Source organism: Glandiceps talaboti, chromosome 14 (genome assembly GCF_964340395.1).
Source record: "Glandiceps talaboti chromosome 14, keGlaTala1.1, whole genome shotgun sequence".
Classification (NCBI taxonomy): Eukaryota; Metazoa; Hemichordata; class Enteropneusta; family Spengelidae; genus Glandiceps; species Glandiceps talaboti.
In genome coordinates, this window is record NC_135562.1 from 15,576,126 (window position 1) to 15,591,074 (window position 14,949).

The 14,949-nt window shown below is 38.0% G+C and overlaps 1 protein-coding gene across 2 annotated transcripts; it reads left to right on the forward strand.

Annotated features, from left to right (window-relative positions):
* The first annotated feature begins 359 nt into the window (after window positions 1-359).
* LOC144446062 (uncharacterized) lies at window positions 360-6,998 on the forward strand. Of its 2 annotated transcripts, XM_078135754.1 has the most exons (3): window positions 360-480; window positions 6,302-6,469; window positions 6,847-6,998. In XM_078135754.1, exons 1-3 carry the CDS (start codon window positions 429-431, stop codon window positions 6,855-6,857), a joined length of 231 nt encoding a protein of 76 aa, XP_077991880.1. In that variant the 5' UTR covers window positions 360-428; the 3' UTR covers window positions 6,858-6,998. The 2 variants fall into 2 exon arrangements, with proteins under 2 accessions (XP_077991880.1, XP_077991879.1); XM_078135753.1 differs by lacking the exon at window positions 6,847-6,998 and having other exon boundaries at window positions 6,302-6,777.
* The last annotated feature ends 7,951 nt before the right edge of the window (window positions 6,999-14,949 follow it).

Genomic DNA, 14,949 nt, shown 5'->3' on the forward strand with positions numbered 1-14,949 from the left:
CATTAAAACTCATCTCAAGGTCGAAGAAACAAACTATACAGAACAGGTTGTCTGAGAGATTGTATTGAGAATGCCAATGGAGCTTTCTTTTTGTCACGGGTACTGCCTTCCTACTAAATACTTGGTATTAATTGGCGGTCGACAATGCTCAGTAAATGTTGTAATGTATGTACCTACAGAATGGGGGACAACAGAGGCCAGCACTCAAATGGACGTCTATTCAAATCCAAAGGATTCTCAATTGACGTCAGGGTCCATAACACTCCACTTGTGTACACCGTTATAATACAAGGTATGTCGTCAGGAGTACAGAAACAGATCTATACTGTCATCTGCACATAAAACGTTTCTCTCCGTAAAGAAGGTGTAAACAAGTGCTAGAGTCAGTTTACGTGAAAAGTTATTGGTGGTAATATGTACATGACGTCATGGGTTGTGGTTCAAGCATCGACTATGAACATGAACGTGAACGTGAACAAGGTAAGATCGGTAGACACTGTATTATTTTTAACAAATTTTAGTCATACAGTACCGACCATCAAAACTGAATGAAGACACTATTTTTTATCACTTTCAACATCATTAACGCGTCTTGCGCATGTCTAATTCAATCACCAACCCGTTTCTAAGATACATATTTGTGCGACTGAATACTAAAATGAATGTGGAATTGGCCAAAAAAAGTTAGTAAAAATCAAGAGTTTCTGTTTACGGTCTCTTAGTGTTGTACGTTTTGTCCAGATATTCCCCATGCCCCTTTGTATATGTTCAATGAAATTTGTGTTGAATCACAGACAAGTAAGGTGGTTGAAGACAGATACAAAGCTATACTGTAAAGTGGGCTCGGAATAAATTCAAAGCTTACACGATATAAATTAGTTCTTTGTTGTCAAAAACCTTAGAATTTCTCCTCTTAATTCTCTCTGGAAGTCTTGCGTGAAATTACACAATCAAAGAAAATACAAAAGCTATTGTTTCATTAAACACGAGCTTTTGGATTGGGATTTCTCTGCTCCTCACAAGAAAGTTGTATTTGTTATTATTCTGTTCTTAAAGTAACACACGCTGAGTTAATAAGCTTTATACTCGAGTGAAAATACTTAAAGAAAACCACATTCCAGTCTAATGTTAATGTCAGTACATGTCGTCTATGCCATTACAATTGTCTTCTGACATTGTTAGAATAGTTGATTCCATAGTAAAGATTTTCTGACATTTTTTGACGCGTGTGATAAATTACGTCATCGGATCGTTTACGAGTTATATCTTAATATCAGGTTTGAAGTCAGTCAATTGTAAACGTACATAAACTTCAGCTTAATTCTATCACGTATCACGCGAGAGAGTGGTATGTATGTATGTATGTATGTATGTATGTATGTATGTATGTATGTATGTATGTATGTATGTATGTACTAGTATGTATGTATGTATGTATGTATGTATGTATGTATGTATGTATGTATGTATGTATATTATATATATACAGATAGCGACTGACAGAGACAGAGACACAGAATCAGAGAGACAGGGAGACAGACAATCAGACAAATATAGAGGGACAGATAGACAGACAGACAGACAGACAGACAGACAGACAGACAGACAGAGTAGAGAGTGGAGAGTTCAGTGTGTTGGACGATTAGGATTCATTCTTTTATTCTTTTCTAAGCAATTAAACTTTAAGAAGATTTACGCATTTATTGACGTCACTTTCAAGAAATTGTAACTGACTGAGTTGATGAAAATATAACAACAGTCTGTTAAAAATCAATGTAAAAAGAAACAATACGATCAATGATATGTAAAGTCAACGACACTCAACTTTATGAGAAGTGGTATGTTTATGAGCTGGGCGTGTGCTGTGTACTTTATAAACTTCCAGAGACTGAAAAACAGATGGTATGTCAAGTCAAAACATTTTACGACTTTATTCCTCTTTAATACGTGGCTAGCAAAATGGCAATCATGTGCTTGGACCCTTGTAATATTTATGACATCAGGGATGATCGCTGGTAAATTAAGAACAGACGTGATTTTTCACGGAAAAAGTTATCACGTGAACCATTTGTTTTCTGCCCCCCCCCCCCGAATTGTTGGATGCAATGGGGAATGTGCTTACAAACTAATTTTTCGAAGGAGCGGGGATGGAGAGGGAGAGAGAGAGAAGGCGGATACAGAGAGCGACACAGACAGAGATAGACAGACAGACAGACAGACAGACAGACAGACAGACAGACAGACAGACAGACAGACAGACAGACAGACAAACAAAGACAGAGAGACAGAGATAGATAAACAGGCAGAGACAGAGACACACAGTGAGAAACAGGCAGGCAAGCTGACAGACAAAAAGACAGATAAAGGGAAGAGACACCCACAGACTGAGACAGACATGTACACAGAGATAGAGAAGGGAGGGAGAACATCAAAGACATTTCACACAGAAAATACACAATTTCACTAATATTGAATCATCATTTCAGAAAATTATCAAGACATTTAATACATTTGAACTTTACTCTCGTCAAACATTTTACATTTGATACATTTGAACGTCAAACATACTTTTTTATTCAATTTTTAATGAGGTCCCGAAATTTCAAAATTTGATCAATAGGCGAAGTCGGTGTACCATAATCTAAACCCATGGAAATTATATAAAGTTATGTACGAATAATGAATTCAGTTTTGAAGTCGCTGCGCCGTTACATCCGCCGCCGCCGCCGTAGTCTCGCTGCCAGACTCGTGACTATCGTCCCTAATCTGTTTATGTATGCCGAGCGGCAAGTCCTCTCTTCTCGCGGCTGCGCTGCTCGGCATACATAAACGGATTAGGAGCGATAGTCACGAGTCTGGCAGCGAGCGAGACTACCGCCGCCGCCGCCGCCGCCGCCGCCACCACCACCACCACCACCACCACCACCACCACCACCACCACCACCACCACCAACAACAACAACAACAACAACAACAACAACAACAACAACAACAACAGGAATCGCAGCAACAACAACAACAACAACAACAACAACAACAACAACACCACCACCACCAACAACAACAACAACAACAACAGCAGCAACAACAACAACAACAAAAACAAAAACAAAAACAACAGCGACAACAACAACAACAACAACAACAACAACAACAACAACAACAACAACACAATCATCATCACCATCTGTCCCTCTATGTTCGTCCTACGTGAATGTGTGTATGCATGTTTGTGTATTTCGGAGCACTGCAGGATTGCCGTCGGCAAAAAGCCTTCACTATTCAGTATACCATGAATGTTTGACACGGTGTTATGACATTAAATCTCCACGTCTAGCCTTGCGTGTTTGGTAAAGATCGACTCAAAGGCACTTGAAATCTATTAGTTGGTACTCTTTATACTAAACTGTATTTTCATTATCAAATGTTTTTTTGTCAATCTCCGATTTTTTCTTTGACACACTACATCTCACAAATACGTTGCAAGCAATGTCCTACACTGTCGCCATGGCCACCATACCCAAACCGAGTAGACGTTTGATGACTATTGTTGTCCACCTGGTCTTCTTTTATTGTCGTTGAAAAGACATATAAGGTTTGGACACCGATCTGAAAATATCAACGTACAAAAAAGACACTGAAAATCTACACACAATTACGTAAATGTACAGAAGTTAATAGGTGTGAGATATACATAAAGATGCATTGGCAGTTGTGTATGTTTTTTTATTTTTTGATCTTCAATATTATAGTCATTGATATATCTACTGTAAACCTGGCACGCAATCACAGCGCCCTCCTGACCTGGGTGTGTTAACACACAAAAATCGCTGTCTGTGATGCATTGTTGTGACAAAGAATGGGATGCCTCCTTCATGGGTGTCACAATACATTACTTACGCTGTGACGTGAATTCTGGAAAACAGTCTTCTGGTCACAGGACAGTATGTATGAAGATAACAACTACTGTGTACAATGAAAAACATGGACGGTCATCTGAAATAACGGTGTTTCTCGATCGATGCATGGTACCTGATTAGTCTTACAAATCATGAACTCAACTAGGTGGAATGTTTTAATTTGAATAATCCGATATCCAAAATTGGCTGCTACTCATCAAATTGGTTTGATAGTTACAAGCTCAATATGTGGTTTCTTGTAATTGGATTTACACTCTTTTCCAATTGGCTGCTAACCAATCAGTTTCCAAACTATAAACTCAACAGGCTATTACTTTTTGTATATTGGATCTGCACACTCCTTTTCCATTGGCTGTTACCCGATTGTTTCCAAACTATAAGCTCACCAGGTGGTTTTATTGTAATTCGATCTGGATACCCCTTACCCATTCGTTGGCTGCTAACCAATCACTTTCCAAACTACAAACTCAACAGATGGTTTTGTGTAATTCGATTCATACACGCCTTTTCCATTGGCTATAACCCGATTGTTTCCAAACTATAATCTCAACAGGTGGTTTCTTGTAATTCGATCCAGATATCCCTTTCTGATTGGCTGTTAACTGATGAGTCGTTTCCAAACTATAAACTCAACAGGTGGTTTCTTGTAATTGGATACAGATATCCCTTTCTGATTGGCTGTTAACTGATGAGTCGTTTCCAAATTACAAACTCAACAGGTGGTTTCTTGTAATTCGATCCAGATATCCCTTTCTGATTGGCTGTTAACTGATGAGTCGTTTCCAAAGTACAAACTCAACAGGTGGATTCTTGTAATTCGATCCAGATATCCCTTTCTGATTGGCTGCTAACTGATGAGTCGTTTCCAAACTATAAACTCAACCAGGTGGTTTCTTGTAATTGGATACAGATATCCCCTTTCATCTGCTGCTAACCATGTGATTAGTTTCCAAATTAGGAAATCCACAGGAGCTTTCTTTTAAAGGGACTTGGACCTCCCTCAAGTTTGGCTGATACACATTGGAAATTGAAGAATAACTATTGTTAATCTTACTCGTGCTGATGCTTTCAAAAAATGTTTTTATTTTATAACCAAGTTTAGTTGTGATTTCGTGTCCCGTGTGTCTATGGTTTGATTCGTTCGTTCGTTTGTTAGTGAAGTGATGGTGATAAAGTGATAATTTCATTTTTTTTGTTTGAATAAAACCGAGTATTAATATTATAAAAATCCACAAAAGAAGAAATATGCTATCTCAGCGTCTTTATCATCTCTCCCCCACAGTGGAGATGGATGACAAGCGCGCCCTCAACGGTTGATCTTTCAATATATAAAACGATAGATCGAGACACATGAGAACATAGGGGACCTTCAGGGGCGGGGGAGATCAGGCCCAGTCTGTTCCTTAAAATATGACCCTCCTCCGATTCCTTCGTTCTAAAAAGTGGCCCTCCCTCCATTTCCTTTCTCTAAAACATAACAGTCTCCCCCTGTTAAAAAATTCAAAAACATGGTTTAAATGCTGTCAGACATGGAAAAGGACACTAGTCCCAGAAACAAATATTTGAAGGACGTAATCCCACCGCTGCCACCACGTTGAAAGTTTGAACCGTATTTCACTACCACTATACCATCGGAATGAATTTGTGTAAAAATCGGCACAGTATTAATCAATACCTGTGTTTGGATTTCATTGGCTGAACGGAAGGCCGGCTAGAAAGTTAACTCCAAAATACTACGGTAGTTGGGCACACTCCCAATATTGTCAGGACTGAGGTCAACATCTCCTCAATATTATCCCTAATATCTTACTCAACTGTTCTAATTTTACTCCTGTGAGACTCACTGTGACTTCTCTCCTCACATCGCACTTGACAATCAATTTACTACATGCATGGTTGTTTGCAGCTATTTGATTGACATGGTCTGGTAATTTTCTTCCTAAGTCCAACCGATGTGGCAGCAGTGGGGTGCCAAATTCCCCAAACACTGCAAAATTAGGCAATATCAAAGTCAAAGTAAAGCGTGACCTCCCCTTATCTCATTTTCTAAAATTATGGCCCTCCCCGAAAACGGATTTGTAATAAGTGACCCCCATTCCCCCGCTCCTTATAATTACTGAAGGCTTCCTAATATCGCAAAAACGTGAACTCATTCATATAAATAATTGGACTGAATTCTTCGGTGGTACGTGGGGCGTTTTAAAAAGCGCCACCAACGGCGAACCAAGACCGTAAGGTATGTCTTTTTGTTCTGGCTTCTCTAACAAATGATTAGTGTTGCATGCACGTAGTAGCTTACAAACTGCGATGAAATGTATCAGTCTTGTGTACAACTGTATATTATATCTACAATTGTGGTTTTTCTTCTTCTCAATTTTCAGAGAGGATGACGGAGCAAGAGATCTATGAAGCATTCCGAGCTATGGACACTGATGACAGTGGAACAATCACATACGATGAACTACGTGCAGTGATCAAAAGACTCGGTGAAAATCTAACAGAAGACGACATTGAAGACATGATTGAGTTAGCGGACACTAACAAAGACGGTGAAATAGACTACGGGGAATTTGTTAGAGTCATGAAAATGTAATATAATGACATCATAGTAATACCATTTCAAAGATGACGTCATCGGGATATTGTTTCAAAAATGATACCATTAAAATACTATTGCAAAGATGACGTCATAGGAATATTATTTTAAAGATGACGTGATAGGGGTATTATTTCAAAGATGATGTGATAGGTATTATTTCAAAGATGACGTCACAGGTATATTAGTTCAAAGATGACGTCATAGGGATGTCATTTCAAAGATGGTGTCGTTAATACGTTATCTTTTTCAAAGATGACGTCATATATAGTATATCATTACGAAAGAAAATAATGATATACACATATAATTATATCTAATCTATCTTAGATTGCAGATAATTTATTTGACATTTTGAGTCTAAACCGTCTGAATGAATGATGAAGTAATATAGCCGTGTACTATATGCATGGTATCAAGACCACGGTAATAACAGTCCAGTCAACGGTGTGGTTCGGACTATGGGCAAACTCGTGCATTGCTGTAGTGAATAGTGGTTCCTCTAAAAGGTGTTTGAACCCAAATGATGTTTAGAGAGTTGGCAGAGAACAACCACATTTATGTAATTAACGCGATACATGTAAACTGTAGATTCTCCCTGTGACATACTACATCCACCCATAGGAATACGGTTCACAATATTGCCACAGAGAGACCTGGTGTTTTTATACGACTATATACTACACAGTCATTCCAAAACATTAGTCTTAAAAACTACATTGTCGTTCGCTCGCATTGTTAGAATGCTACACAGTGTATGCATGACATAGAGGACACGGCTATGTCACACAAGTTCTCACAATTCTTATCATCCGATGTGTTTAGCTTGAAAGCAGTCGTCGGTTGTTAAAGGCACAGACAAGGAAGCTAACGTGGTATAAATACAAACATACAAGTGTGAAGTTCAAGATCAAGATCACTTTATTTACACCTATCATATTTGTGATCGAAAGCCACCGGCAAATTATTTCATTCATAGGAAATTCAATTACATGCATTTGACTAGTGTATCAACTAGTACTCTTTGATGACGATTTATTTATACAACTTTAAGTCTATATGTATGACGTCACTACGTTAAACTGTCTTTGATGAGAATTTCAGATAAAGTGAGAGATTCCGTAGTTTTTAATTTGATAATTAGCATTTTCTGTTGTCATGTATTTACATTCTAACAATATATAAGGAAGACAGACAGACAGACAGACAGACAGACAGACAGACACAGACAAGTGGATATATATGTGTGTCATAAATATACTGACAGGTAGATCAACAGAGGACTTTGAAGATCACACACATAGATGTATATAGGTAAAGGAATATAAATATTGCGAGAGAGAGAGAGATAGAGAGAGAGAGAGAGAGAGAGAGAGAGAGAGAGAGAGAGAGAGAGAGAGAGAGAGAGAGAGTGACTGAGATACAGACAGAGAGAGGCAGAGGGAGAGAGGGAGAGGGAAGAGAGGGAGAAAGGATAAAACAAACAGACGTAGACAGAAAGACAGACATAGTGAGGTAGTGAGCTGAGACACACCCACAGACAGAAGGGACAGGGATACAGGAGATGATTTTTATCCATTTACATGTCAACTTAATGTTTCGATAATACAAGTTATATTTAATGTATGCTACTTTTACCATAATTACAACGTCATTTTGTTGGCAGCTGAACATGTCTGCGTCTGATGCTATTGCCACTTCATCTATAAAATGTTCGTTTGCCTGATTGCCAGATTGCAGTTAACACTTTCACAAGCACAGCATCAACCGTATGACGTGATATACACAGTGGTCCCTTGTTCAGTCAGTCGCCTAGCATTGTATATGAAGCCGTTGACGTGTCTCCTTAGAGAGCGACCCCAACGGCGAGAGTGGGTAACCGAGGCTTTCAATGAGTCGGCCAGTCGATCAATCTGTCACTCACCTTTCTATTGAACCCCTAACTCACTGAAAAACCTCATGTACTCCTTTAACAAAATTAATTTATCAATAAATTACTCATTTGACATCCATAGTTCATATAAAGCAATTAATTCACTGAAGAGCTGTTTGAAGAAACTTTCAGATGGAATGTTGACTCTTGATAGCTGAGGAAATAAACAACCTTCAAACGATTCATAGACACTTTCGTGTAGGGTCTGTAATCGGTTACACATTAAATAAATCAGTTCTTATCATTACATTTGTCTCCAATGAATGAATGAATGAATGAATGAATGAATGAATGAATGAATGAATGAATGAATGAATGAATGAAGTGAATGAGTGACTGATCGTAAATAAATAAATGAATGAATGAATGAATGAGCGGATGGATTGAGTGAGTGAGTGAGTGAGTGAGTGAGTGAGTTAGTGAGTGAGTGGGGGAGTTAGTGAGTGAGTGAGTGAGTGAGTGAGTGAGTGAGTGAGTGAGTGAGTTAGTGAGTGGATGAATGAGTCAAGTGAATGAATCATCCAATCAACAATCGATCGATCGATCGATCTATCAATAGGTCAGTCAGTCAGTCAGTCAGTCAGTCAGTCAGTCAGTCAGTCCGTCAGTCAGTCAGTCAGTCAGTCCGTCAGTCGGTCGGTCGAACAATCGAAAAATCTATGTTATATATGTTTGCTTGGCGACGAGCCAATATATATGGGAATGTCACGTGCATGGCATCGATCCCTACTCGAGGTTTACATCAAGGCGCAGGTTCGACTAGATTCGTACGTCATGTCATGTTGTTCCGCTCAAGGGCCGTCTTTTTTAGTGAGTGCTGACGGACTGGGTATTAAAGACAACACGTACATGATATCGCACAGTCCATAAAGTGTAGGGGCTTGGCATGGATGACATGTAGTGGCATGTATATACGTAAAACGATTATTAACCATTAACTGTTGACTTTAGTATATAGACTAGTAACAGCACTGACGGCTACTACCGGGATACATTGACGGAAACAAACATTGGAACGGATACATACATAATAACAAATGTAACGTTGTGAAATTTGTTAGTCTTAATGATACTAATGATGATTTATCGTAGTTGGTGGTATACTAGAATGAAAAATGCCTTAATAATGAAAATTAACTGTACTGACATTTATGATAGAGAAATATGTCAACACTACACTACATGTAATAAAATACATTTAATTAATCACATTTCTAAAGATTGTGATACCTCGCCCCTTTAATTTTGTCATTAAATACAGGCAAGTCGATAAATTCTGTACAGTTGTGTGTTGTTTTATAAATTGACACACTAAACATTAATTGTTTTACTCTACGGTTTCTAGGTACACAGTGCGTTGACCTCGTCAGTACAAGGTACTTTCCCGCCAATATTCTGTGTACAGTAAATACATATTCACATTTCACAGAAATAGTTGAAACACATGTATGTGTATTTCAATCAACATTTGGTTTAGTAGACATTAATTAGAAATTAGAGATAGCTACACCAAATCATACACACATCCATCCATCCATCCATCCATCCATCCATCCATGTATGCATGCATGCACGCACGCACACGCACACATACATACATACATACATACATACATACATACATGCATACATACATACATACATACATGCATGCATACATACATACATACATACATACATACATACACGTACATACATACATACATATATACATACATACATACATACATACTTTTTTATTTATTTATTTATTAATCTTTATACAGACACCATTTCAGTGCATTAGCACTGTTCTCCCAATGGATCCTGTACATACATGCATACATACATACACACACTTACATACACACATATACATACATACACACATATACATACATACATACATACATACATACATACATACATACATACATACGCATGCATGCACACACGCACACACACACATCCATGCACGCACACACACACATACATACATACATACATACATACATACATACATACATACATACATACATACATACATACACATCGTATGTACATAAATACACACACTGCTGTCTGCCTGTCTCACATGAAACTCTATCCCGTTCTCCCCACCCACCCACCCACCAAACAACCATACAATCTTCAAGTGGTCTGACTACACATGTAAAATAGTTATTTGATGTATTCTGGACACTTGAAATAATACGTCAACTTGTCAGTCTGGGTCAACCATTTCAGCAGACAAGTGATCAAACACACTGGTAAAACAAACAAAATGCAAAATAACATAATAGTAACCATAGTGATGGCAAAGGATAGGAATGTTCAGTGACACCTGCATGTATGGTTGCTCTTTGCCCCGATCAAGTAAAATGACTCAAGATCTGTTGGATTGCCATTTCAAAAATAATTACTTAAATGTGCAGTGAAATGAGATAATTTCATGAGTTTGTCGTGTTTATAGTGGTAACAGTTTTAATGATTATGTGCTGCGTTATTTAACCGTGGTCAGTAGAGGTCGTGATAGTGTAATATGACGTAAACACACTGTCTCACAACATATGTATGTGAAGTTACATATCACGACATTGACCAACCACACACGGACTAATGTAATGAAATAGACACAATAACACACAACCAAACTTTTCATTGTAAATAAGATTTTCAGGTAGTGTAGGTGACGTGTGTCCAATTCACGATTTCGTCACACCCTCGAGCCCCATTCGGTCGCTTTTGTGTGTACATGTATGTTTCTCTAAATGTTGCGATTGTACTCCGACACACATACCGACATACCATTGCATACTTTTCTCCTTTGGTACGACAGGAGGTGGGAGATAACATTTTTTTTCATCAATTAATGTAAAAAACAATAACATGTATGTTTCTTAAATTTCGAATATTGGGACAATAAAGTGGCTATAACCTCTATCTACATGACTGAAACTCGAAGGAGCAATTCAACCTGAGGACCGTTACTGTGTGACCTTTACGTCACCTCCAACTTCGGTTGTTTTGACCCCCTACCCTTTGCCCACATTCATTCTACTTTGGTAATTTTGCCCCTGGCCATTTGCCCACACCCATATTCTGCTTCTTTTTGGTGCAACCCCCTGTTGTACACTAACCAATAGATTTATAAACTTTATACTGAGATCTAGGAAACATAAAATATAGACCAAGTCGGTTCGGTCAAAGGGAATCATTCTGGAGTCCTTTGTTGTTGTTGCCATTCCATTCTAATCTAGTGCTTGAATGCTGCTTTGATGCTAAACTTCAAAGATTGTCTTTGAGGATCGCTGATGATGAAGTTAATGGCAAGTCAGGAAAAAAAATGTCGGCAAAGATAATTTACTACTAATGTTTAACACCTGTTGTAAGACCTTTTGATCTATCTGCCCTCAGTTGAACCGAAAATAGTTTTCTGATATCGCATGTAAGATAGAGTTTTGCTCACATCACCACGATGTTATATCTCTATCATCTCTCTCATGTATTTTTAACTGACCGGTGTGTGTATGTGGGGGTGGGGGTGGGGGTGAGGGTGGTGGTATTATTGGTGGGGGGGGGCGCATTTTCAAAAACACCAATTGAAGTGGGGGGGGGGTTATTTTGGAAAACATCACTTGAAATGGGGGACACATTGAAAAACGACAGGATAAGTGTCAGCTTGGTGCCATGAAATGACTCCTGAACAAATGTAATTAGTAGCAATTTTCCTACCGTACACGCTCCTCCATCCTTATTTTCCGCATATTTATGTCCCAAACACTATTTCTCAAACAGCAAATTAAAATAGTATTTGGGTACATGTATATAGTATTTAAGAATGGCTAGTTGTGAATTACGGTAGGGTTTAAGGTTTTATCTTTCCATTTTCATTAAATTCACCACTGGGTATATATTGATGGCAGTTTTAACCGGTGGTTGAACTAGCCATTTGTGTTTTTAATCAATTTAATTAAGTTGTCATTCTCAAGATAAAAACTTGCTCTGAATGAAACATTATGGTATTGGCTACATCTGAATGAAGCCATAAATAATAATTGTACAATTGGTATATTGTAATTGGTTTTACTGCAGAGACTGTGTATAATACCACAAACAGGTATATGTGTCATAGGTAGCATTTATATCATTAATTAGTTTATGTTGCTTTCTGCTGTTAACATTTGCTACATTTGTAAAGACTAACCTTTATAGAAAGAGCTGAATATTAACTGGCACCTACTAATAATAACCACGTAATTATAGTCTCCCGTGGATTTATGCAGTGTAAAGTACTGACTAACAATATCCAATTACATTCATTTGGCGTTATAGTAACACCAATATAGTAAGACCTATAAAATGATATATTAAAAATATACAGGGTGTGTGTGTGTGTGTGTGTGGTGGGGGGGGGGTCATTTTGGAAGATGTGGTACTTACTGTGGGTCACTTTGGCTTTGGTTATAGGATGGGGGAGGGAGGGTCAGTTAGAGAAAACATGGCAACTTGAAAACACCGGCCCCCACAGTCAGGTATAATGATCGGCCCCGTAAGGGATATAAACTAAGTTTGTCATACAGTATAAAATACCCTCTAAGGAAAACTTTTATATTGCAATCGGGATAAATGACCTTTGAACTCTCTAGAGGCACGTAACTATGACGTGGCGCATATGGAAACAACCAGGGGTCAAACATGGGTTGCCCAGGAGGATTTTTTAAGTACACGCTGTGAAGTCTATTTTTGAAGATATCAATAAGCCGTCTACGTTACTGATCTGTGCTCTGATAGCTCTCAGCGACGTAGACAGACATAGACACAAACAATCTACAAGCAAGGTTTACTCAAGGTTATATGTACATTGCACCTTAGTATAAAAAAAGCCAATAAACTCAGCTCGTACATAAATGATGAACCCGACCGGAGATGTTCATCACGTCTAGCTCTGTGACTGTAACCATGTTCGTTCGTAGCCCACTTACCTGGCGCGTCACTGCAACCGTGCTCATCAGAATTTTATGAAATAGACGTTTAAATTGGTCTCAATCCATTTCCCGTATGAATAAAAATAATCAAGTCGCTTTGCTATTTGGGATGAATTCGTGCGATGCGGTTTCTTTGTGAAGACAGAATACTGAATTATTATAAAGTGGTCGGAAAGATACATTTATGTATTGCTAAGAATAATATTTACATTTCTAGGCTCGTCTCCATTTCTTGAGATCATAGACCGAGATTGTTATTTTGTGAAATACAGAAAAATATTTAGGTTTCCTTTAGAGACAATGAAATCGCATATTTTTATTATCTTTATAGAATTGCAAATTAATTTGTACTATAAATAATTTTATTTCTGATATATTTCCGAACGGTAAAGGATTACGTGTTACTGTATAACTATGTCTGCCTGCCTGCCTGTCTGTGTGCATTCGTTCGTGCGTATGAATGTATGTATGTATGTATGTATGTATGTATGTATGTATGTATGTATGTATGTATGTATGTATGTATATGTCTGTCTGTCTGTCTGTCTGTCTGTCTGTCTGTCTGTCTGTCTGTCTGTCTGTCTGTCTGTCTGTCTGTCCGTCCGTCCGTCTGTACGTACGTACGTACGTACGTACGTACGAATGTATGTATGTATGTATGTATGTATGTATGTATGTATGTATGTATGTATGTATGTATGTATGTATGTATGTATGTATGTATGTATGTATGTATGTATGTATGTATGTATGTATGTATGTATGTATGTATGTATGTATGTATGTATGTATGTATGTATGTATGTATGTATGTATTTAAATATTTTGATAACATAAGTATTACTATTTGCACTTGAGTGAAAGCGCTTATAAACATATCCCATATTAACAACTCCCGTAAGTCATAAAAAACAACGTATGATATGTTTCTATGTAAACCATATTCCTCCAAATCGTGAATATGTCAGGGTTCGTATATTCGTGGACATTTGCTGAAAGTCCCGAATTTCATCTTGAAATCCGAGCACTGGATAACATACGATAAGGGAAATTACACTTGGATAAACTTTGTGAATTAATGAAATAGTTTACAAAATATTGGAAATTGCAATTGCCAAACTTATAAACTTTAATTTCCGAGGGGATCGAGGATAGAGCTACATTTTGTATATTTATTTACACCCTAAACTTGTACCAGTATTTACCGATTCCGATTAGCATCGCTATTTTCTGACTCCTGATTTTGGGCAGAAACAGCACCCCTTGATTGCTAGCGGGGAGGGTGTGTCCCCCTCCCACGGTAAAAATGAAATAAATGATATTTATACATTACATATTTATACTGGATAGTTCTTTAAGTATATCTCCCAAGAAGTTCAGTGAGGGCCATCCCTCATGGGTTCACGGGAGTACCCTTGGAAAAGCTTCGTTGTCCGGTAGATTCAGAACACTCTACACAGCGTGGTAAATTTTAATCAAAACCTGAATGGGTTCCAACCCTGGCCGCGGTGGTAAGAGGCAATGAGTAAGCAA